Source organism: Bicyclus anynana, chromosome Z (assembly GCF_947172395.1).
Source record: "Bicyclus anynana chromosome Z, ilBicAnyn1.1, whole genome shotgun sequence".
NCBI classification, from domain to species: Eukaryota; Metazoa; Arthropoda; class Insecta; order Lepidoptera; family Nymphalidae; genus Bicyclus; species Bicyclus anynana.
Window position 1 is genome coordinate 9,881,779 of NC_069110.1, and position 23,963 is coordinate 9,905,741.

The 23,963-nt window shown below is 35.9% G+C and overlaps 1 protein-coding gene across 1 annotated transcript in view; it reads right to left on the reverse strand.

Moving 5' to 3' along the window:
* Window positions 1-23,963, reverse strand: part of LOC112047963 (adenylate cyclase type 6) — a 104,083-nt gene that overhangs the window by 25,323 nt on the left and 54,797 nt on the right. Inside the window, exons 10-17 of the mRNA XM_052890775.1 lie at window positions 23,727-23,883; window positions 23,005-23,154; window positions 17,600-17,721; window positions 14,300-14,392; window positions 8,756-8,902; window positions 6,210-6,368; window positions 5,149-5,293; window positions 806-903 (exon numbers count right to left, since the gene is read on the reverse strand). Of these exons, the coding sequence (XP_052746735.1) occupies window positions 806-903; window positions 5,149-5,293; window positions 6,210-6,368; window positions 8,756-8,902; window positions 14,300-14,392; window positions 17,600-17,721; window positions 23,005-23,154; window positions 23,727-23,883 (1,071 nt within the window). The remainder of the gene's footprint in view (window positions 1-805; window positions 904-5,148; window positions 5,294-6,209; window positions 6,369-8,755; window positions 8,903-14,299; window positions 14,393-17,599; window positions 17,722-23,004; window positions 23,155-23,726; window positions 23,884-23,963) is intronic.

The window sequence follows — 23,963 nt, forward strand, 5'->3', positions numbered from 1 at the left end:
ACAAATAATGGCTAATTTTCGAAACGATTTCAACCAATACAGGATTAATCCTTATCTTATTAAATATGATTTAATATAGATCTTTATGGTCCTTTACAGCAGTTGATTTAAATGAATATTTACGAAGATATTACAAATTTAAAAATTGCGGGACGTAGCGTTGGCGGCGGGAGCGTGCCAATAAATAGCGCGTTAGTATCAGCATTGCACCCGTGCGAAGTCAGGGCGGGTCGCTAGTCGTTAATAAAGGTTAAATTGACTCGACTAATTGTTCGTTACTTAAATGTTTTATATTTTTGAAATCCTGTCAAAAAATAATAATATAATAAATCTGAAGAAAAGACACTGAACATTGTAGTGTTAAGTAAAGAATTATTAATGAGGTACACGATTTATGAAAATCATCATCATTATCAACCCATATTCGGCTCACTGATGAGCTCGAGTCTCCTCTCAGAATGAGAGGGGAGTAGGCCAATAGTCCACCATGCTGCCCCAATGCGGATTGGCAGACTTCACACACGCAGAGAATTAAGAAAATTCTCTGGTATGCAGGTTTTCACCTCACGATGATTTTATTCACCGTTTGAGACACGTGATATTTAATTTCTTAAAATGCACACAACTGCAAAGTTGGAGGTGCATGCCCCGGACCGGATTCGAACCCACACCCTCCGGAATCGGAGGCAGAGGTCATACCCACTGGGCTATCACGGCTTTTATGAAAATCATAATACATTATTATTTTATACTGATAATATGTACTTAAATTATAATAATTTTTGTTGTGTGACATGAAACTTACTTTGCGGTGTTTCTGCCTTGCTGCGAACCATGGCCCATGACGCGCATCTCCTTCGAAATGTTCCCATTCAATGCGAACGAGTTCTGTGGCTTCTTGTCCTGGTAGATAATCAAACAATGAACTTAGATAAATTTGGTAAAATTTAAAATTAAAAAAAAACAACAATTGATCTAGTTTACAACAATATTGAAACGTCAAGTTTGTCTATTTGCAGATACATCAGTTCGGAGGGCATGTACTGCTGAGAAGAGCTAGCTAGAAACTCTAGAATATATTCTATATTCTTTATAGGTATGTATAAAAAACCGACTGCCTGACTTATATACCAACGCTAACTTTTAGCACCACGACAAGCTATCCAAGTCATAACTCAAGATATTTCAGTTATGATTAGCTACTTCCAAATTGTAATACTACATATTGCAGTTATGCTAAACAACAAAACCTAAACTATTGAAGATACAAAAAAGACGTCTAAGACGAAAATATAGAACTCATTTTCCTGATTACGAATATGGACTTAAATCAATTTGCCCAAAAACACGACTTATTGCACTCTTCATTAGGACGGCAGAATAATATGGACAACGAAATAAAGTTTGAATATGTACAATTGTATAAATATAATTATAATAACAATATAACTCTCATCAGACTTGTTCGTAATTCCAGTTCAATTACATGAAGGTATTAGTAATTGTAGCTGTTTAATATAACTATAAGATATTTGCAAAGTAACTTCATTATTAATAACTAATTTCCTTTAGAAGGTAAACATGTTTGTCATTTACCGTGCGCTTCACCTAAGGAAATTATGAGACTAATTAAGTTGGTCGTAACATTATTAGTAGCCGTGCTACCATGTTAAAAATATTTTATGAAAATGCATTTATATTATGCTGAACATTTTCACCGCTTCCAGGAAACCCTCAGTTTTTTATTTTTTCTCTAAGGTAGAAAGCTCAAGTGTAATTTTTTCATGGTGTTAAGAGTGCGATATATTTTTAATTTCAATATAAAATAATATATGTATATTATACATCTTACCTACAATAAAACAATAGATTATAAAACGGTAACATACGGCCATTTAAGCACTAGTGAATTTTATAAAACGAACGAAGTGAGTTTTATAATAGAGACATCAGAGCTTTAATGCCAAGTTATGCACATTTTGTACTCTACTTTATCTAATCTCATGTAAATAATTTTCAATGTAAGGATCCGAATAAAATCGACCCACCGACCTGTGAATGAATACCCACTGCATGAAAAGTACTCAATATGTTATTAATAAATTTCCAATGTTTTGCCAAAAAATTACAGTCCAGGATATGAATAATCATAGACCTGATGATATGCGAGATCCTGGACTGATTTTTCGCTGATAACTCTATACCATCGTGTTCGTAATGAAATTTAATACTTAACTAGACCAGTGCTGTGTGCTTGATTTACCTGTTTATATCTGCCTACCCAAGAGATAGGAAAATAATAGTCAACCTAACGTTTGCATATTTTATAGGCTTCATACTTTCGCTCGCTCGTTTGTAATTGGAGTTTTTCTATTACCAAACTAGTAAAAGTAATGAAATTGATAATTAATACTCGTAATATTCTCGACTGAATTTTTAGGCAACCCTTTGTCAAGAAATTTATTGATATTTTTAACTTGATATAAAAAAGTTTTCATCTAGTAGACAGGTCGGTGAAGGTCGTCTTAGATAAGGGATTTTAGATCCTATATATCAGGTGGAGTTTATTATATATTAGAGCTGGAGTTAGTAATAACACTGGAACTATTTATAAATCAGTAATTAAATTAATTATGGTATTAAATAAAAATCAGTATTATAATTATGTTTTGAGCATCAGAATTGATTTTGATGTTTTAACTGTATTCTTTCCCGCAGGAAAAGGCAAAGGAAATACACCGTAAACCATATCTTCAGTACTTTCATCACAATTAAATTACTGCGCAAATCGTTCCATAGATTAATAGAGCACGAGTAACAACACGAAATCTCTGAAAAACTTCGTGTCAGTTACATTTATAATCAACTATCTTCTTTCTGTTCCATACCTAACCAAGGTAGTTTTAGAAATAGAAGTTTCAGTATTAAAAAACTTATAAAACTAATTTTGTAATTTGATGATATGTTATTGTGTGCATGTATTAAATAAATTCTTTTTTTGCTTATTTACTAACAAATTATGTCATTACAATATTTAAAGTGTATTTAAATCTCGTACTTTAAATATCGTATAAATGGACGATACGAGTATCTAACAAAATGTTTCAGGATCACATTTACACCTCCTAGACGACCTTTTTACCTTCTTTGAGACATTTACAAAACTAGCCTCTAATTGTTATTTATCACTTATGTGACAATCAGTAGATGCTGCGTGAATTGAAAATATCAAAACTATTGATTTTTTTCTATACTAATATTAGAAGCAAGATTTGATTGTGTGTTTTCATTGAATATACTCTGAAAGTACTGGACCGATTTAAAAAATTCACCTGTAAAAAGCTCAGTATTGGACTGACGACATCAAGCGAGTCGCATGGATTCGCTGGATGCAGGCAGCTTAGGATCGTGATGTTTAGGAGTCCCTACAAATGGCCTATGTCCTGCAGTGGACGTCCATCGGCTGTTATGATGATGATGTTAATATCAAGCTACATCAAGGAGTAACATAGCTATATTTCATCCTTCTATTCCTACGGTAATGGTAACTACGCAGGAAAAACAGGGTTCTGCTAATTTTGAAGCATGAGGAAAAAGAAAAACATAAAATAAAATCAAGGATAAAGAAAAAATTTTTTTTTATGTAGAGTTGTGTAATATGAAATTTGATAACATAAAATATAAATAAACATTGTTAAAACCAAGAAACCAGAGCGTTTAGTACAATGTTTTGCAAAATGGCGATCGCCGCGACGTTTGTTCCAGTTTTGGCCACCGGGTCAGTCAGGGTCCAGGTCAAAAATTTTGCGACTCTATACTTCTTGAAGGTGATGTGTGCCTGGGTGACAGTAGGTAACAGTAGACAATTCTTGTCGGCAAAGTGTTTCTGGATGGGAAAGTCATTTCCATTTTATGAAATATGATCGTTTCATGAAATTATCAACCATAATAATATCTTGAAGTGATCAATAGGCTAGTTGACATCTATTTTTAAAACAACCATAAATTAAATATCCGAAAACGCTATCCGCCATGATGGTCTATATTATCTGTGATATTAAGTCAACAAAGTTTTGATTATCAGTTTCGCCTTTCAGCTTTTTATTAAAATGATTACACATTTACACATTTTTGAAAGTATAGTAATTGATATTAAAATTATTGTGTATTTAAAGAGATTCCAGGAAAACTGCGAGTGTAAAAGCCTGTAAGACCTTTATATCATTTTTAAGCAAAAAATCGGTCATCCTTTAGTTTGACGTGTATAAGTTTAATAATACTATGACACCGCGAAACGGCGGACAGTGTTTTTGGCATTTGGAAAAATGGATACTTTTTGACATTTTACATTGTGTCAACTACCCTACTATATATAAGGTCTGTAGGGCTAGCGTGCGTCAAAGAATAGTTCGTGAAGAGAAAAAGAGATATTGACCACCAATAGCGGCGGAGTTAAAATATCGCTCTCTTTCGTCTCAACGCAACGACAGAGAGAGATAGACACATTTTCGATTGCACTTCAACTGGTCGTCAATTGTTTTTCTCGAGATATGTCTTTGTACGCAACTTAGGTCTACAGGCCACGGCATTTGATATGATGAACAAAACAATGAAGTGATCAATTCTCAGATTTTGCCATAATACATAATGGTCCAAGATCCGACAATAGAAATACATACCCTCATCTGTTATTTATTAGTGATAAGAAATAAATGTTAGATTATATTCACAGTGACAAATTGCGTAGTTAAATTGCGATTAGACACAGAACCGTACACTAGATAAGTGGCAATTAATAAGAATAAAAAAAGCTTTCATTTGACATATTAGATGACTAAATAACTGATGACGGTATATAAATAACACAACTTAACTGATTATATCTAGCAACCCCACTATAATACTCATTGAATGCAATTTAGCTAGGCACCCTATTTGCAATGTGTCAATGTATACATTTTCTATCATTTATTTCTTATTCCAAATAAATAACAGATGAGGGTACATAGTTTTTATGCCAGATCTCGTACCAATATTTGTACAGTGTACACGAATATTGTGTTATGTTGTCAGGAATATAACAAGCCTGTAAGATAACAAGGCATAGGACTGCATATAACAAGGTCCTGCAAGCTTAAAGTGACTTACCACCCGGCTCGTGTCATCGGGAACAATGAGGTACGTGTCAATGTTGTGGTCCTTCAGGTAGGCATTGCGCTCGCCACCGTTGCCGGGCTCCACCTTGTACTCTCCACCGAGGCAGTCCAGCGTCTCCTTGGTGATGTGCACGCGCCTTAACAACACAGTTTAAATTTTCAATTAAATAAAGGAACCTTTTATTGTTATTTACTATTATATATATTTTTTTAGTTGTAATAAATTATGTAAAACATATATAAATTTTAATATTATATTTACGTAATATTATATTTATTTAATTAATTATATATATAATTACATATAATATTGCATCTTCTCGCTCTTTCTTCGCAAGTTCTCTCGTCAGGGGTTGCCTGGTAGAGATTACTTTTAGTAATAAGGCCGCCTTTGCATGCTAAGTTTAATTTATCTTTTTATTGTTTTAATTTATAATTGTATTTTTGTGTGCAACAAGTATTTCTTCTTCTTCCTTTATCTTTTAAAGAATATTCGCAATATATTTTTAAATATGGCATTCTCTAACTAGTCGGGAAAGACTGTATTAGGAGTGGGTACGACAATAGTCCCGCGGGGCGAGGATCAAACCACCGACCCACGGTCAGTGGCGTGCACAAGGTTTTTAACTAGGGTATGCACTATAGGTACAAATTGTACAAAATGGAAAATTCCTTCTCCAATACAGGTACCTAATGAATTCTCAGGGTATGCATTGTGTTTATGCATCTATGAAGTGCACGCAACGGTTATGAGTCCGGCCGCTTTACCGTTGAGCTATTAGGCTTGATTATCATTGCCTTTTGATTTGCTTTAGTTCAGTCAATATTTCCTACGAGTACATATCATAAAATCAAATGGAAGTTCTGTAAAAATATAAACATTTAAAAAAAATATTAAAATATCATCCAGTAGTTTGGTTAGGGCTCCAGAGTGACGTCCTCACACTAAGCGCCGTCTCAAGTATTACTGCTTTCTGCATCCGACCCAGGAAACACCTGGTAATGATGATGGTGATGATGATGATGATGATGATGAATACAAATAAATATTACCCAGCCACGCCGCCGCTCTCCATGTGGTTGGCGAGTGTGACGTCATTGGACCACACGTCGAACTGCCACTTGCGCAAGCCGAGCACAACGCAGTGTACGCGGCCAGTGTGGATTCCCACGCGCATGTTCACATTGACAGCCATCACCTCACGAACCAGGCTGCCAGAGAAATTACACGTAAAGATAAACCATAAAAGGTGGACCTTAATAGAAGGCTCAAAGTCACTCAGCGGGCGATGGAACGAGCTACGTTTGAATTTTTTCTGCGTGATCCAATCAGGAATGAGAAGATCCGCAAACGAACCAAACTCACTGACATAGCTCAGCGAGTAGCGAAGCTGAAGTGGCAATGCCGATGGACGTTGGGGTCCCAATGTGCTGGAATGGTGACCCTGGATAGCGCAGTATTGGTCAATCACTAGGTGGACCGAGGATATCAAGCGGGTTGCAGGGAGCCGCTAGATGCTGGCGGCTCGAGACCGTTGTTGCTTAGAGATCCATGCAAGAGGCCTATGTCCATGTGTTGCACAAAATCCTGAAGTGAATCGAATAATGTGTAGCGAGGTGCGCCTAATCGTTTTTTAGCAGTAACTTTAATCTCACAACGATCAGAAGATAAGCGAGGTGAGGCGAAGTTGCACGAACCGAAAGAAGTTTGTGCCTACATTACCGTATTCGATTAAGTTCGATCAACTTCGCAGCGAGTGGTGTATTGGGGGTATAAGAAAACTGCAAAGCTTGGAGCAAGGCAAATGGCTGCTTATCTGTCGGTATTCTACAAGTCAATAGTTCCTCTTTCAGTTTTTTATCATAGGACTGAAAGGAATGGCAGATATCTATATGGCTATTTTGTAGATATTATTAGGACCCGTAGATTGATTACTCATACTTCCATTGCAAAATTCTGGGAAGGCTATTCGAAATTTAACCTTTCTTTCTAGGCATTCAAATTTCGGCTGCGTTGTTTATTGTCTTAAAAAATGCGGCTAACATTTTTCCTTATTTTGTTGATAGAATCTCAAATAGGATTTGACGGCTGTATAAGCGCAAGCGAGAAAATTGTTTATACACGTTGCAATTTATTCAAATTCAATTCATCACTTATGCTTACAATTTTATAAACTCATACCAATCTTATACCTATTACCTAAATTGGAATAATATATCAACATATATTGTGCTCACGTCTGAGCACGAGTCTCCTCTTTTAATGAAAGAGGGTAGGCCAATAGTCCACCCCGGTGGTCCAATGCGTATTGGCAGACTCCACACACGTAGACAATTTAGAAAATTCTCAGGTATGCAGGTTTTTTCACGATCTTTTTCCTTCACCGTTTGAGACACTTGATATTTAATTTCTTAAAATGCACTTAAAGGAAAAGTTGGAGGTGCATGCCCCGGACCGGAACCGAACCTACGCCCTCTGGAATCGGAGGTAGTCATATCTACTGGGCTAACACGGCTAAATTGCAATGTGATATATTATATGAAAGGAAAAACAGACCGGCTCTGTCGAAAGTGATTTAGCTCAAAGACATATTGCTGAAAAGCTTTAGCTTGCGTTTCCACTTAACGGAGCAGAGCCGTGCAGGAATAGACCAATCGGATTAGTGACAGATGACGTGATAATTTTATCAGGACAACTTCCAATATCTTGCATAGCCATGCCACTTCAATGATTTGGTACAGCGCGGTTTTTTTAATCCTAAATATGTTCGAACTTGAATCTATAACGTGGCTATGATGGTTTATGTCTATCTTTCGTGGTACACAGTGATACATTTCATTATTGATTTAATATTGAGTTACCTCTTCTACTTTGTCGTAACACTCGTAAATGTGAACGTGACCTAACGATTGATATTTTCATGACAAAGTTCTACAAGAATATACTGCAATAGCATTCCTTGTGCCTTCTGCACCTACCAGTACACATCGTGCATAGTGTTTTCAATTAGGACTGGCATTATATCTTCTACTATATAAAAATAAGTCGGGTTTTCCTTCCTGACGCTATAACTCAAGAACGCACAAACCGATTTCCACGGTTTTGCATTCGTTGGAAAGGTCTCGGACTCCGTGAGGTTTATATCAAAGAAAATTAGGGGTAGGGTAGGGGTAGGATAGGGTTAGGGGTAGGGTAAGGATAGTGTATGGGTAGGGTAGGGGTAGGGTAGGAGTAGGGTATGGGTAGGGTATGGGTAGGGTAGGGGTAGGCGTAAGTCAAAGCGAAGCTTGACCGAGTCCGCTAGTTATACATACAAATAATACACCTCGGAAAATTATTACTTTTTGTGAAGTTCTATTTATGAAGTTCACGCCACATACAACGTCTTTGGTCATTGAAATGGCAGCTGTCTATCCAAGCTGTCTGTTTTTGTCTATCCACGATTTTGGTCAGGGTATTGGCAGCTGTCTATCCAAGCTGTAGATCTTTGTCTATCCACGTCTTTCGTCAGGGAAATAGCAGCTGTCTATCCAAGCTGTTTGTTTTTGTCTATCCAAATCTTTGGTCAGGGAAATGGCAGCTTATAATAAAAACTTACGCAATCGCATCAATCATGTCAAGGCCCATTTCAACGCAGCACTTAGCATGGTCATCGCGCGCCTCCGGGAGTCCCGACACGCAGTAGTAGCAGTCACCCAACAGCTTGATGCGGAGGCAGTGGTGCTCGGCAGCCAGCTTATCAAATCTATGACAGAGAACATTCGTTTTATATATCCGTTTTAATGAAAGGCGTCCACAAAAAAAATAAACTTAATACCGAAGTCAGTATCGGTCATAGGATCATTTTAATTTATGCCCCCTTAGTTTACAATAGATCATTAAAGGCATTCGTTCAAAGATCCGAATCGAAAGTATCGGACGCATCTCATCAAACAGATTGTAGTATTCTTTATATAGAAAATCATACAAGTGCGTCCACTGATCCTCATCGTACGGATCGCATGAGTCTACCGCAAAATTAAAAATCCGTTCAATACAATGCATCCGATACTTAATTTAATGACCTATTGTAAAGCAAGGGGTCTTACAATCAGTGATCCTAAGAGCTATACCGACTCGGGTCAACATAGAAATTTAAATTTCATTTTACTGCGATAAGTCTTCCGTAGGGTTGTGACTAAATACAGCCTTGGCGATGTTCTTATGCCCAGCGTTGGTAATCCTGTAGTTCTCAACACAGAACTGTGGTTTGATTCCTAACTCGAGTCAGTGTAGGATTTAATACTTAAACTAAATTTAAATTGGCTCAGGTCTGCTGGTAGGCATCGGGCGTGGCTAGTTACCGACAAAGACGTACCGCAAAACGATTTAGCGTTCCCGTACAAAACCGCGTAAAAACCTTGAGAGGTCCAGTCGAGGGCTAACTTGCCGTTAAATTAAAAAAAAGCAATTTATTTATCAGTCAGGAGAAGACACCTATAGGTACACATGTTAGCATGATATGGATAGCATCTTCATTGAACGAATAGTTAACGAATATGAATTTAACTTGTCGACAATGACGACTACGAACCCATCATATCTAAAGCAGATGCACTACGGTTTCCACCACGTAGTTCCTGTTTCCATGGAAACACGGGGATACAATATAACCTTTGACACTTACAAATAACGTGGCTTTGTAATGGTGGAAGAAGTTTCAAAGTCGGTTTTACAACCTCCCAAAATCACAACCTTTTTTTAGGTATAGAAGAATCCGAACTTTGTTGCCTTGCTTACGTATGGAGCGTAGGCATACAAACTTTTAGCATTTATAAAATATCGTTGAAACGCATTTGTTTCGTCTACCATTTTGTGGCGAACTGAGACTAGCGTCGACAATTGAAACTGTCACCTACGTGGAAAAAGCATATTATTAGGTACTACATCAGAGAGGCTGCCAATATATTCAAGTGCGTGAAATGAAATGCGTGCTGTGCTCTCCCAAACGTAGAGTCGTTTTCAAGTATCGAAATACGGTTACGTTGGTAAAATGGACCTAGTCGTCTTTATTTTAAAGTCAGTAATACTGTACGGCTTTAAAACAGGGAATTTATATTTGACGTTATAAGTTATTCGAAATGGGAACTGTGTTTTGACATTCACAACCTAAACATCTAAGTGGATTGTGAGAGTAAGTACCTATATATAAATGAGAGAATAATTTCCTTAAATTTGAATTTGATCAAACACCAAAACTAATTTTTTGTCAAATTGTTCAACTTCCCAAATCCGGGTCATTATCGTTAAATTCAAATTCATAATTAATTTATTTAAATTAGGCTCAGATTACAACCACTTTCGAAACTTCATCTAAAAATATTAGATATTGGTGATAATAATTGTTCGTAAACTTAAAATAAAGTTACCAGGGTTTAAAACGCGCTTTGGTTTAACAAACTCAGCCAGGGTATTTTTTGAAATCTGATAGTGATCGTCAAAAAGTCAAAACATTATCACAAGTCCCCCAAACCATTAGAGTAACGTGATTGTTTTAATGTCCATATTTCCTATAAAGAAGGAGGTTTGGCCTTGCAATATTATAATATGAAATGGTAGAAACGTCAGTAATAGCTCGTACTACTATTAAAACATATAGGTAGCATTTTTCTTCAAAGGACCGTCTCAGATGTTGCGAGAAATCGATACAAATAAGCAATATATTGAGGAACGGTAAGTTATTCGACGTGTCAATGCTGTACTGAGTTGTGGTAAAATATTACGTTTCAATTTATTGCATGCCTACGCAACTCACTAACAATGCAATGTTGTAGATGATCTGTTGACAGAGATATAACGGACCGTGCGGACGATACCAATTTTGAAGGGTTAGTATTACAAACGATGCAGCTACTGCGTTACACGATATATGACCACAGCGGAATATGTCATGTGTTGCAACGCAACTTACAAATGGTACCTAATACAGTCATCTCCATGAGAAGCCAATTTTGAGAGGCATAGTATGACAAACGATACAGCTCCTGGGTTACACGATATATGACCATAGCGAAATATGAGAAGTGTTGCATCGCACCTTACAGATTGTACCTAATACATTCATCTACGTGAGATGCCAATTTTGAGTGGTAGTATTACAAAGGATACAGCTCCTGGGTTACACGATATATGACCATAGCGGAATATGAGAAGTGTTGCATCGCACCTTACAGATTGTACCTAATACATTCATCTACGTGAGAAGCCAATTTTGAGAGGCATAGTATGACAAACGATACAGCTCCTGGGTTACACGACATATGACCATAGCGGAATATGACAAGTTTTGCAATGCACCTTACAAATTGTACCTAGTAAATTCATCTCCGTTGAAGCCAATTGTGAGTGGTAGTATTACAAGGGATACAGCTCCTGGGTTACACGATATATGGCCATAGCGGAATATGTCAAATTTTGCAATGCACCTTACAAATTGTACCTAATACAATCATCTACGTGAGAAGCCAATTTCGAGTGGTAGTATGACAAACAATACAGCTCATGCGTTTCACGATATATGGCCATAGCGGAATATGTCAAGTGTCGCGATGCACCTTACAAATTGTTTCTAATAATATAAAACAAAGTCTTCTACCACACCTCTCTCTGTCCCTCTGTCTGTTTGCAATTTTCATTTGGTTTTCACCACACACAAGCATTTTAAAGTGATTCAAGAGGAAAATTTAAGTGTAGTATTTATGATTTCGTATAAATTGGTTAAAAATATGACGATGATTGTCGGAAATGTCGGAAGAAATAGAGCCGTCTGGGAACTGTCATTGAAAACTTTGCTTCCTCCTAATTTAAATGTCGGAGAGTTAGATAATAATAGCGCCATCTTAAATTAATAAGAGTAACTAATTTGATAGCGATATCTGTTACCTACGTGTAGTGCAAGAACACAAAATGTAATAGTGTAAGGACGAAAATGTTTATTAGTGTTAAATATTTGTGTGAGTTTACCTTCAAAAAACGATAGACAATTTTGTTGGTAAATTTGGGTGCGATACTAGTCTTTTTGTGATAGGTCTGAGGTTGTAATGCTGAAAAAATTATTAATGACATTCTGAAATATTTTTAAGTACAGTAGGTACTCTCTACTAAACAATACGTATAACATTAACATGGAGAAAAGCCAGCTATGATTAAAAAAAAATCTTTACGATGAATTCTTTGTTCTTTGTTTTCAAACTTTCATCATTTACTACTTAGCGGGTCATGGGAACGTTCCGAAAATGATTCAGAAAGAGCTTTAAAAGTACTTATGAACGTTTTCGTCGCTAAATTAAAAAAAGAGAAATAAATAAGATTTTTCCAAGTAAGGAAATAATCCTCTTTGTTTTATGAAAAGACGAATTTATGAATTAATAACTGATTCACGGTTTTACAGAGTAATATTAGTATTCAGCAGACTAAGATTCCAATCAATTTATTAGGTTTATTTAATTCATTTATTATTCTACATGAAATACATGCTGAAATTAAGTCTAACCAGAGTGGAACATAAACCATTTTTCCTGTTACGTAAAGCTAACTAAGCTTCTAGGCTTAATTCTAATTTCTAGACAGTGATAATCGGCTAAATCGCCTGGAACTTTGGGTTCCAGGTTGGGTTCCATCCATCAGCCTATCAAAATATATATGCGCCTCTCCCATTTCTACTTCAGCTTTGCGATTCAATGAGCCATGTCGGTTTTGCTTTGGATCTAGTAATTTCTGATTCAAACAAAAAATATACTCCAAGCATAGTTCGCTCTGAGTCTTCTCATGGGGACTTTAGCAAAAGCAAACTCTCTTTTAAATGCAAACTGGTATAAGTAGATTTATTTATACGCGTAGTTCTTTAGATAACGCTCACGCTATGCCAATATTTTCTATTTAAAAAAGCCTCACCCGACCTCGCTCTGTTCATCTTTTTCCCTATTACCGCCTCATTGAAATTCAGTTTTTATGCAAACACAATGTACTTTGTTTGTATATAGTTCGGGTAGAAGAGAATAGGAACCATATTGTGATGGACGTTTCAATCCTTTATAGAACTACCGCCGTGGGAACATAATAGATATTACCCGTGTTGTTTCAAACTTCCAACTATAAATAAGCCGTGGTTGGAGCGACCTTTTGTGATCTTTCCTTCTCTTTTGAATTACATTTATGTACTTATTTGCTATTTATATAATGTTACTGTGAGCCGTGATAGCCCTGTGGATATGACCTCTGCCTCCGATTCTGGAGGATGTGGGTTCAAATGCGATCCGGGGCATGCGGTTGTGTGCATTTTAAGAAATTAAATATCACGGTGAAGGAAAAACATCGTGAGGAAACCTGCATACCAGAGAATTTTCTTTATTATCTGCGTGTGTAAAGTCTGCCAATCCGCAATGGGCCAGCGTGGTGGAATATTGGCCTAATCCTTCTCATTCTGAGAGGAGACTCGAGCTCAGCAGTAAGCCGAATATGGGTTTATAATGATGACAATGTTACAGTAAATATGAAAGAGATTATAAATTAAAGTACAACTCATCTTTTTTTTAATTTCAAAAAACTAATAGAAATAGATAATTCATTTCAGGTGAATCTGTGAATTAGTGAGAGAAAAAAGCTCACTTAAATAAAGAATTATGAATTCTGAGAATTTTATTCGTAGCTTTATCTTTTTATAAAGAAAATTCCGCTTCAAGAAATTCTTACTTGTAGCAATAAGAATTTTAATTAATAATAATATTTAATAACAATTATCGCTTTATAAACTCCACTGAATTCTTTGAATCTACGTTTCCTATAGCAGGATATCTATCCTTTGAATATTTTTTTCTTTCTTTTCTTTTTTATTCGTTCATATTTTAGACATTATACGAGTATCATAAATAGAATGAATGTAGAATAAATCCTAATAACTGTTAATGATGTAACATAAAATTTAAACTTGTACATAGTTATTATACATTTCGGAAGACGAGTTGGCTTTAGAAATTATGGTAAGTTTAATTTACACAGACAAACTCTTTTGTGTAAACTAAAGTATTGACGGTACTTTAGTTTACACGCATAAATGACAATATAACACACCACACATAAATTATAAATACAGATAAAATCTTACCGAGCAAAGAGTTCGTTCAGGAGTCGTACGAGTTCCTCAGCAGTGCATTGGTCTGACAGGGAGGTGAATCCGCAGATGTCAGCAAAGAGAATGCTGTAAAGAAAAACCTTGGTTACCACATGAAAGAAAGAAACATTATTGAGAGAAAGATTATTGAGAGAAAGAGGAATTTTCGCCGGCCGCGTGTCGCAGGACGCTGCTTTCTGCCTACACGGTCGTGGGTTTAAGTCACACAACTAGAAAATATTCGTGTGATGAGTATGGGTGTTTTAGTGTGGGCTGTGTATTTATACATTATACAGGGTGATCGGGAGTATTTCCCATACTTATATTTAAATAGTATTTAAAAAGTAATTAAAACATTTGAAAATGGAACTTTTGGCTTTAGAACGCAATTTGTCTCATGCGACTGTCAATTGTTTTCATTATTTGGCGCGAATTTGAAATTTGCATGCCCTTATCACAATGAATTTAACTCGATTTTTTTTATCGAGACATGATGTCATGCACATCGCGACCAACCCACGACACAGTAAAAATAATATCAGTTTTATCGGATTTCAAGCCGTTAGCGCTGCAGGCATGTGAGTTTATTGGATGGTGAGTATTGTTTAGGTGTATTTTCTTAGTAAAAGACGAAGAAGAAAAGTAAAAGGACACTGATCAATTAAGGGTCCCTCAGCTCTCTCAGCATAAAGCTAGAGCGGTGATTTTCAGTGGGAGCCTTAAAATTAATTTTTTTTTAAAGAATATTTGCCTTATGTTTTTATCGACAGCTTCTATTGCCTGAAAATTCGTTGTTTTTTAACCATAAGTTCTATAGTCTTTATTGGACATTTTTGACTGGTGGGAGGCTTCGGCCGTGGCAAGTTACCACCCTACCGACAAAGACGTACCGCCAAGCGATTTAGCGTTCCGGTACGATGTCGTGTAGAAAACGAAAAGGGGTGTGGGTTTCATCCTCCTCCTAAGCGGGCTAAGTTAGTCCGCTTAGGAGGAGGATGAAACCTAACCTAATCTCACCTAAGCGGGCTAACTTAGGTGAGATTGTAGTCTAGGGTTAACTTATAAAGATAAAAAAAACATATTTTTTTTTTATTTTGTCTAGTTAAATAGAATATGGATAACCTATCTTTTATATAATATATCTGATTAGAAATAGGTATATCTGATTACTTTGGTATGTAATATTTCACTGCGGAAATGTTTTCGGGTAGAATAATTCGAAAAAGTTCGACTACTTATTAACAACTTTTATATTCGAGGTCTTTCTCTGGGGTGGTAATTAAAAGTCAATTCCAAGTATAAATTACTTAAAACACTTCTTTTCCTGTTATGGCTACTGTTTTAATAACTTGATGTTTTTTTAAGTTGCTAATTAGTTAGTAGTGTAGTTTGGGGTTATATAAGAAAAACCGACAGCTGAATCTAATTTACACATACACACACAATAAACATATTTAACTGGAAGACGCACCGCGGTTACGTTCACGTAGTTCCCGTTCTCGTGTTCTTTGTTCCCGTCCGTGAGAATACGGGGATAAAATATAGCCTATGATAATCCCAAAAACATGGCTTTCTAGTGGTAAAAGAATTTTAAAATCGGCTCAGTAGATCCAGAGATACCTCACAAACTTTGACAAATGAATTTTTTGAATTTTTCATTTTACAATTGAGACATCATGATGATGATGATGACACACATCGTACATCATAGCGTTTATTTTGCAAATGAAAAATAAACTGCACCTGAGGGCTCAATTTAGCCATTGAAACCATATTATTTATAAATTTTCCAGTTACTATTCTGGATAAAAACCACGGATAAAAAAATACGGATATTGTTCAAGCACTAATCTGATCAAAGTATCGGATACAAGTCCCAGGCATTTGCCTGCTTTTTAGTCGATTTGAATCCGATTCACACCCGAGGTGATTTCACGGATGATGGAAGTCTAATCTATAGACTACAAGCACTTGAACAAAAATTAAATGTGAAATGAACCAACATGAATAACCCTTAAAAGGCTGTTACTATATCAGAAAATAACTCTGAGCACTATGCCGTCATTTCTGAGCGGTACAGGTGTCTACGCGAGTACAGGTGCTTGAACGCGCTGATCTCTAACTACTGGTTCGATTTGAAAAATTCATTGTCAGATAGCCCATATATCGAGGAAGGCTACATATTGTAGGCTATATATTATCCCCGTATAATCCCCCGAAGGAACGGGAACCATGCGGGTAAACCCGCGCGTTGTCAGCTAGTCACCCACGTGTTTAAGTAGATATATATACATTATTGAAAAACCCCTGGCGATAATATAGCACTGTCATTAGTAAAATAAAATTCCACAAACATTTTGAATAGAACGTTCGAAGTTACACAGAACCTGTGAATATGATCATATTGAATTGTCACCCCTTGTGAGAGTAAAATATGCGTCACCTGCTACTCAACGATATCATTATTTGTGATCGATTTAAAAGTAATGATGTGTATTTTTCCTCACAATTATGTGAAGAAAATTGCGTTGAAAGATTAATGTTAAATGTAGCTATATCTCTGCTTTGGAGTAATAAAAGAGGAGATATTATTTCAATGCTCCGTTTTTCTAATACTTCACTAATAAGAAAGACAGGAAATAACCGGGGAATGACGATATTCAACAATGTAATATAATTTGAATCCATCGGAAAATTAGTAGAAACGATGATGCCGGTGGAGTTGTAATCGCGTTCTTGGAATGGATAATCGTCTTCCATGTGACAGTGATGTAGAAGTTTAGTAGGTGAGTTATCCGTATAGTCCAGCCATTAAATTGTTAGTTACTTAGCTGGGAGCCAACACGGGTGGAGAAGGGAAGCATTAACTAGTTATAAAAGGATCCTTTAACCCTACTACTAGCGGATGCCAGTCCGTGATTTGACTCGTGGTTGCCCTTCTACCATACGATAGTTAATCCTGATTTCCATCTGATAGCAAAAGCGATATCCTTGATCAATAGTGTAGTTAGAGGGTAGAGGTGTAGTAGTGAGTTAAGTTATATTATTCTGATAGTGATTGATAGTGTTACTTTGTGTATCCGCCATCTTTGACATGTAAAGTGTAGAACCTAGTCAACAAACATACCATAAGTATCAGGATAAATAGTAAAACTGAGTAGTTAACAATGTAAGCGATTAGTGAGGTTATGCGAAGTAAACCTAGTGCAAATGGCAGAGCCGATGACCAATGTCAGCTCAGCGGTTGTGCCCATAATGCATATTAAGCAAGTGGTCCTTAATATAATATCTTACCTGACATTCTCATATCGCTGGATGTAGATCTTGTGGAACTGTCCCTGGCGTGGCTGGCTAGCAATGTCGGCCTTCATCTCCATGGCAACGTGGCGGGGCAGTACCGAGAGCAGAAGGCGTTCCTAGTATAAAAAAGCATAATAACTTATTAAAGGAAATAATTAAGTAAAATTGTATATATTATAAAATGCAATATATATACATATATATAAGCCCGCTAACACGCTTTGCGGCAGCGTAGTAGGTTTAAGCTCAAGAACCACTTTATTGTAAGGAGAGAGGCCTGGCCAACTAGTGGGCCGCTAAAATAAGCTGTTAATGATAATGTTAATATTTTAATGCATTAATAATATTTTTTTTTATAAAAATACAACTTGGAAAACATGGCAAGCAAAAAATAACATTAGACTTATAATTTTCTACCTACTTATCAGTTTGAAGGCGGTGCCAAGCAGGTGGTGTCAAGTGTTATCTTACAAGTTTCTTTTTTCTTTCATGTGTTTTTTTCAGTAACGACTTAAATCAACCCCACCCTTTGGTGTCAAACTTTTCGTAATTCCTTTCTTGTTCACTATTTGTAATACACTACGCAGCAATCGTCATTAGACTCTGTGAACGATTAATAAACCAACCCTATTTTCTCACCCTTAGGGTTGATTTTTTTTAGTTTATATCAACAACTTCGGGGTATACACTTTCCAATAAATCATTTTATGACATTTATTCCAATTTGTGATGATCACGGAATTATCAATACACTGGAAATAGCTTCTGGTTTTTTAGTTTTTAACACTACGTACCGTAAGCGAACGCACTTAAAGTGTAAAATAGCACTAACTCCTTTGAGAAAAGAACTTCATTTCCTTAATTTAGAGTTGAAAAATATCTTGACAACTACTTATTATTTCTCATTGACACGGATCTAAAGCAAAATTCTATCCACAAAAGTCTACTTTTTCACTGGTGTTCTATGTTTTTTCGTAAAAGTTTATAGTAAAAGAATATATACTTTAATAGAAGTCTTACAGAGTAAACTTTAGTTAGCACTTAAATAGTTTAGTGCATAACAACCGAGATATAGTACTAATTAAACTTTACTGCATGTAACCGTTATTAAAGTCTATTTTCTTATAATACAAACAAGTTAGCGTACGTCTTCATACATGAGGATGCGCGGGCCCCGCCCACTTGCTCTTTCTATTGCTAGAGCTTTCTATGTTCTGTGACGACGATACACTAACCATTCGCTGCCCGTCTGCGTTGAAGAAGCCGACGGTCATGGAATGGGGTTTTAATCTACCGTTGTGAGCCATTTAAAAAATCTTTATATTCCTCTATCGCGCGGAGCTTGATACTGTGCTCGCCTATTGCCCTTAGTTTATTTTATATTTTTTTACATGTCACGTAACGGATACGATGGGCGACCGGTCGTCCATTTAGGAGTCAAGTGGTCGTACGGCTCTAATTGTTCGAAACATTGGTACACACAACACGTAGGATCGATAGACGACTTCATTGTTATATCAAACGGGACTAATTCGACGGTTATTATTACATTAGTGAACACTGACGTTAGTGGATTGTTAAGTAACAATATCAAGAAAGCTTCTCTAGATTAGGAAAATGGGTTGTATTAAATTATTTTTAATAACTTACATATAGGTGTTATAAGTATGACGTGTATTTCTGTAAAACTCTCAAACGGGTGAACCGATTTTCATTTAATTATGCCCTTATTCGACTGTTTTAAACTATGTTGAATAAAAATCAATTCAGCCATTTAATCTCATGGAAGGTGCATAAACGATAGTAAATAAGATGGTGTAAATGGGGTAACAAATCAAAATAATACTTGAAGTTTAAATGCAAAATGTCAAAGAAAAAAAATTCTTTGACTATCGCATTTAAACTTTTCAGTTAAGTTGGATAGAATTTCTGACGTAAAAGTCGTTCTAGTTCTCGTTCTGACATAAAAGTCGTTCTAGGTTTATGTCTGTCAGGGGATTTCCCAATTTAAAATTTTATCATTTTTATTTATATAGTAAATTAAAAAAAGGAGTCAAATTGCCTATATGCGTGATGACAACGCCCCCATCGCCCAGCAACTTTGGGACAGGAGACGTCTATTTCAAAATCTAATTTCGAATATGTTGCTACACCGATCACTGAACGACCAAATCGTAATAGTATCAGCTACGGAGATTAGAGAACCCTCCGCTAACTACGATGTACTTGTTGAAACTTGGTATATGTAGCGGTAGAAACTTCGTTAGCGTGAGTTAGGACTCAGTACTAAAGAGGGTGCGTTTCTGTGTTTGTGTTTCAAGTATAAACAACTTAGCTTAGCTAAAGCTTTAAATAATAAAATTCTAGCTAATATAAATGAAATAAATTTGAAGTATCTGCCTGTGATTTCAAAATAACTGTGATTTTTCAAGTGCTTATGTAGCTATTTACACGACACTAAAACACAATCAAGCTTCTTTAAAATGTTTGTCTGTGTTTGTTTGTCCCGGCTAATCTTTGAAACAGTTGGACCGATTTTAATGCGACTTTTACTGGGAGATAGAGGAGACTGCTGAACAACATATAGGCTACTTTTTATTCCGAAAACATCCATGGATCCTGCAAGATTTCGTCCACTCGTAAATAAATAAAGAAAAACATTAATTATTGTATCATAAAGAAAAATTAAATAACATTATTATACTACACAGAACATCTCATTGATTTAGATATTATTTCATTACTTGAATTTTATAGAAATGGGCTCACTTGTTCTTAAGCTTTTACAAAATTGTTCGAAGGCGATGAATACGAAAAATTAATTATTCCATAATCTTACGCCAAATGTGTAAATTTCACGTCAATAAAAATATGCACAACAGATTATTTGTTGCATAAAATATAATCTCTCAATCATCATTAAAATTAAGTGAGATATGATTCGCATGTATCTACTAATTATTAATTAATTCCCACGTCAATACAATGTTAATCACAGGTTAAAACGCATTGAAACAGAACGGATTTCTGACTATACACGTTAATTTTACTCGTAGAAATGACGGATTATTCAGTAATTATTACCAGTGAAATACGATAGCATTGTTAGTGAAATTTCAGCTTTGCTTTGCCGATGCTTTTACTTAATCATTTCGACAACAATCGATCCTTTGATTCATTAATTTCCACTTGTCTGAGTGTAGAGTTGTATAATTGCACAGTGCAATTATTTACGAATTATATTGTTTGTTCGTAATTATTTGATATCTCGAGTATTATTCAGAATCCGTCGATCCATAGCCTTCATACTAGCCTTTGTTTATTTGACATGCAAATATACCATTACATAAAAGTTCGAGCAGCAGACACTCGCGAATCTGTCGGTCTGAGTGGAAATCAATGTAAACTTACAACCCCTATTTCACCACTTAAAAATTCTTAAATCACATTATATTTCGTATTTTTTGTAACTTTAAAATTAAAAGCCTTTCCATACAAATTTTCAACCCCTATTTCACCCACTTCCAATTTTATTTTCGAATCAAAAAGTACCCCATATTTTGCTCCGAGGTCCCATTTATTATTATACCACAATTCATCTTGTCAGCTGTTTAGCCGTGAAAAGGTAACAGACAGACAGACAAACACATAGACTTACTGTCGCATTTATAATATTATATACAGTATAGATTCTGTTTTTCGCAAACTCCGCTGGTGCCGTGGACTTTTTCAGGATAAAAAGTAGCTTAGTATGTTCTGCTCCAAGATTATATTAATTCTTTTATATTTATTTAAAAAAAAATCCAAATCGGTTTAGCAGTGAAATGGTAACACACAGACAGACTTACTTTCACATTTATAATATTAGTATGGACAATTTATGTGCTCGTGATGTGCTTAGTGCGAATCAAGCAAACATAAGAACACAATAACTCCTTTCCACCAATGCCATATTCTATATTTTCAACAAAAGTTATATTATGTTTAATGTTTTTCACTAAACAACTAGTCGACTAACCGCGGTTTTACCCGCGTTATTCTCATTCCCATAAAATACGGCTATAAAATATAGCCTATGACACTCATAAATAAAATGGCTTTCTAGTGGTAAAATAATTTTTAAAATCGGTTGAGTAGATCCAAAAAGAGAGTGATAGCCCAGTGTATATGATCTCTGCCTCCGATTCCGGAGGGCGTGGGTTCGAATCCAGTCCAGGGCATGCACCTCCAACTTTGCAGTTGTGTGCATTTTAAGAAATTAAATATCACGTTTCTCAAACAAACATCGTGAGGAAACCTGAATACCAGAGATTTTTCTTAATTCTCTGCGTGTGTGAAGTCTACCAATCCGCATTGGGCCAGCGTGGTGGACTATTGGCCTAACCCCTCTAATTCTGAGAGGAGACTCAAGCTCTGCAGTGAGCTGAATATGGGTTGATAATTATGATGATCCAAAGATACCAAAAACACCCAACAATAAATACCAAAAACTTTACCTATTTACAACATTATTATTAAGCTTCACCTCGCGTTTATTTCTGCTTAGTTCCCCTTTCCTTCAAAATAAAGGGATAATCGGTTCAATAGCTACCCCCCTACAACACTACTCTACCTCTTTACAATATTAGTATAGATAATATATTAATTTACAGACCAAAAGTATAGTATCAAATGAAAGTCTTATTTTCCAACCCAATAGTTATTATCAGGGTTATTACGAACATATTGATTTTTATGAGACATTCCAATAAATAATTTCAATATTAGCTAAAGTTTCAAAAAATAATTTTAATATTAACGGTATGTTTGTAAAATAAATAAGATTAAGTAGGTATAAAATTTCAAAATCAATTAAGAAGCTTTTAACATAATTAGGTGAAAATTCATATATTTTTAGCTTCCTTAGTTCAATGTGAAATTTCATCATATGAAGTATAATCATAAACGAACAAATAACAAAGATACGCATTTGTAATTGTGTTTGAACACCCTTATAAATCTAACGATCTCAGAAAGCGATGACGTCATTCTTTCGTACCATTTAGTATGGAGCGTTTTTTAGCGATTCGAGGCAGCGTCGCAAATAGCGCCCTTTAAATACCTGTAGCTCCGAAAGCAATGATCGTATATACCCTCTTACTTTTTAACATTACTTGACGTTTCAAAAGTGCTTGTAAACTAAGCCTAATAGAAATAAATAAATTTTGACACTGTAATTTATGAGCGCTCCCTGGGAGGGAGAGGTTTTGTGAAATAGTCTGCTTGCAACTTTAGTAATAGCATTATCAACTGAGTCAATTGAATTGTAGATATAGGGAAAGGATTGATGGCCGTCTTAGTAGATAACGTGTTTACTATACAAGCCTAGTATATGCGTTAAACTGGCATGTGATATGTACCTGTTGTTGATTCTCACGCTGGGTCACAAGGCGCGCCTCTACGCAGTCGCGGGTCTCGAGGAAAGCCCGTCGTTGAGCTTGCTCTCGTGGGTGGTGGGTCAAGATCCCGGCAATGTTAGCGGCCATCAGTGAAACCAGGCAGCAGAAGATCTGTTCGGTGAAAAAGTCAATCAATAATATACAATGCAAAATTTCCTCTACTTTAAAAATCTATTTGTAGAAATTCACTAATATTAATAGTTTTGGTGTGATTTCCATTAATGTAGACCCCTATTTTTAAAAATCTTCAATTGTTTATAACCATTGCATTGTTTATGAGCGGGTCTAAAAATGCACATTTTTCTAAAGGCTATGACGAGTCGAATGAGCTACGAGTATTTTTATTCGCGGCATCAGTATTGAATACTACTTACCAGATGTTGATCGTACTTATAAAAAAAAGGCTTTGCTACATAGCCCAGAATCCGTGGATCATTTTTACAATTTATTACTTTCAAGTTAATTGTCCGTGAGTAGTTTCATCTTGATGAGACGCTCAACTTTTTTATTTACGAAACCCTTGATTCTGGTAGCTAACTGGGTTACCAGGTAATAGATATTTCTGATAATGTTGCAACACTGCAATTGGAACAACTCGTTGCGAAAAATCGAATTAGGTACATATATATTAATACATGCACATTTAACAGTGTACATACTGTACTGTAATATACAAAGCAAACCTGCGAGCTGGATGTGTCCCTGAGCAACAGTTGAGCGGTGATGTTGATGGCAGCAAAGATAAGCCCGCCCACCGACGACTCGTGAAGCCGAAGCGGTAGAGTCGTGTATGCCATGTATGTGAAGAAAACACACGTGCCCACAGTGTGTTCCACCGACCTACAACATGACGAAATTACTTCCACATCAACCCATCAACAGGTCATTTAAGTTTACTCCCACATCAACCCGTTTACAGG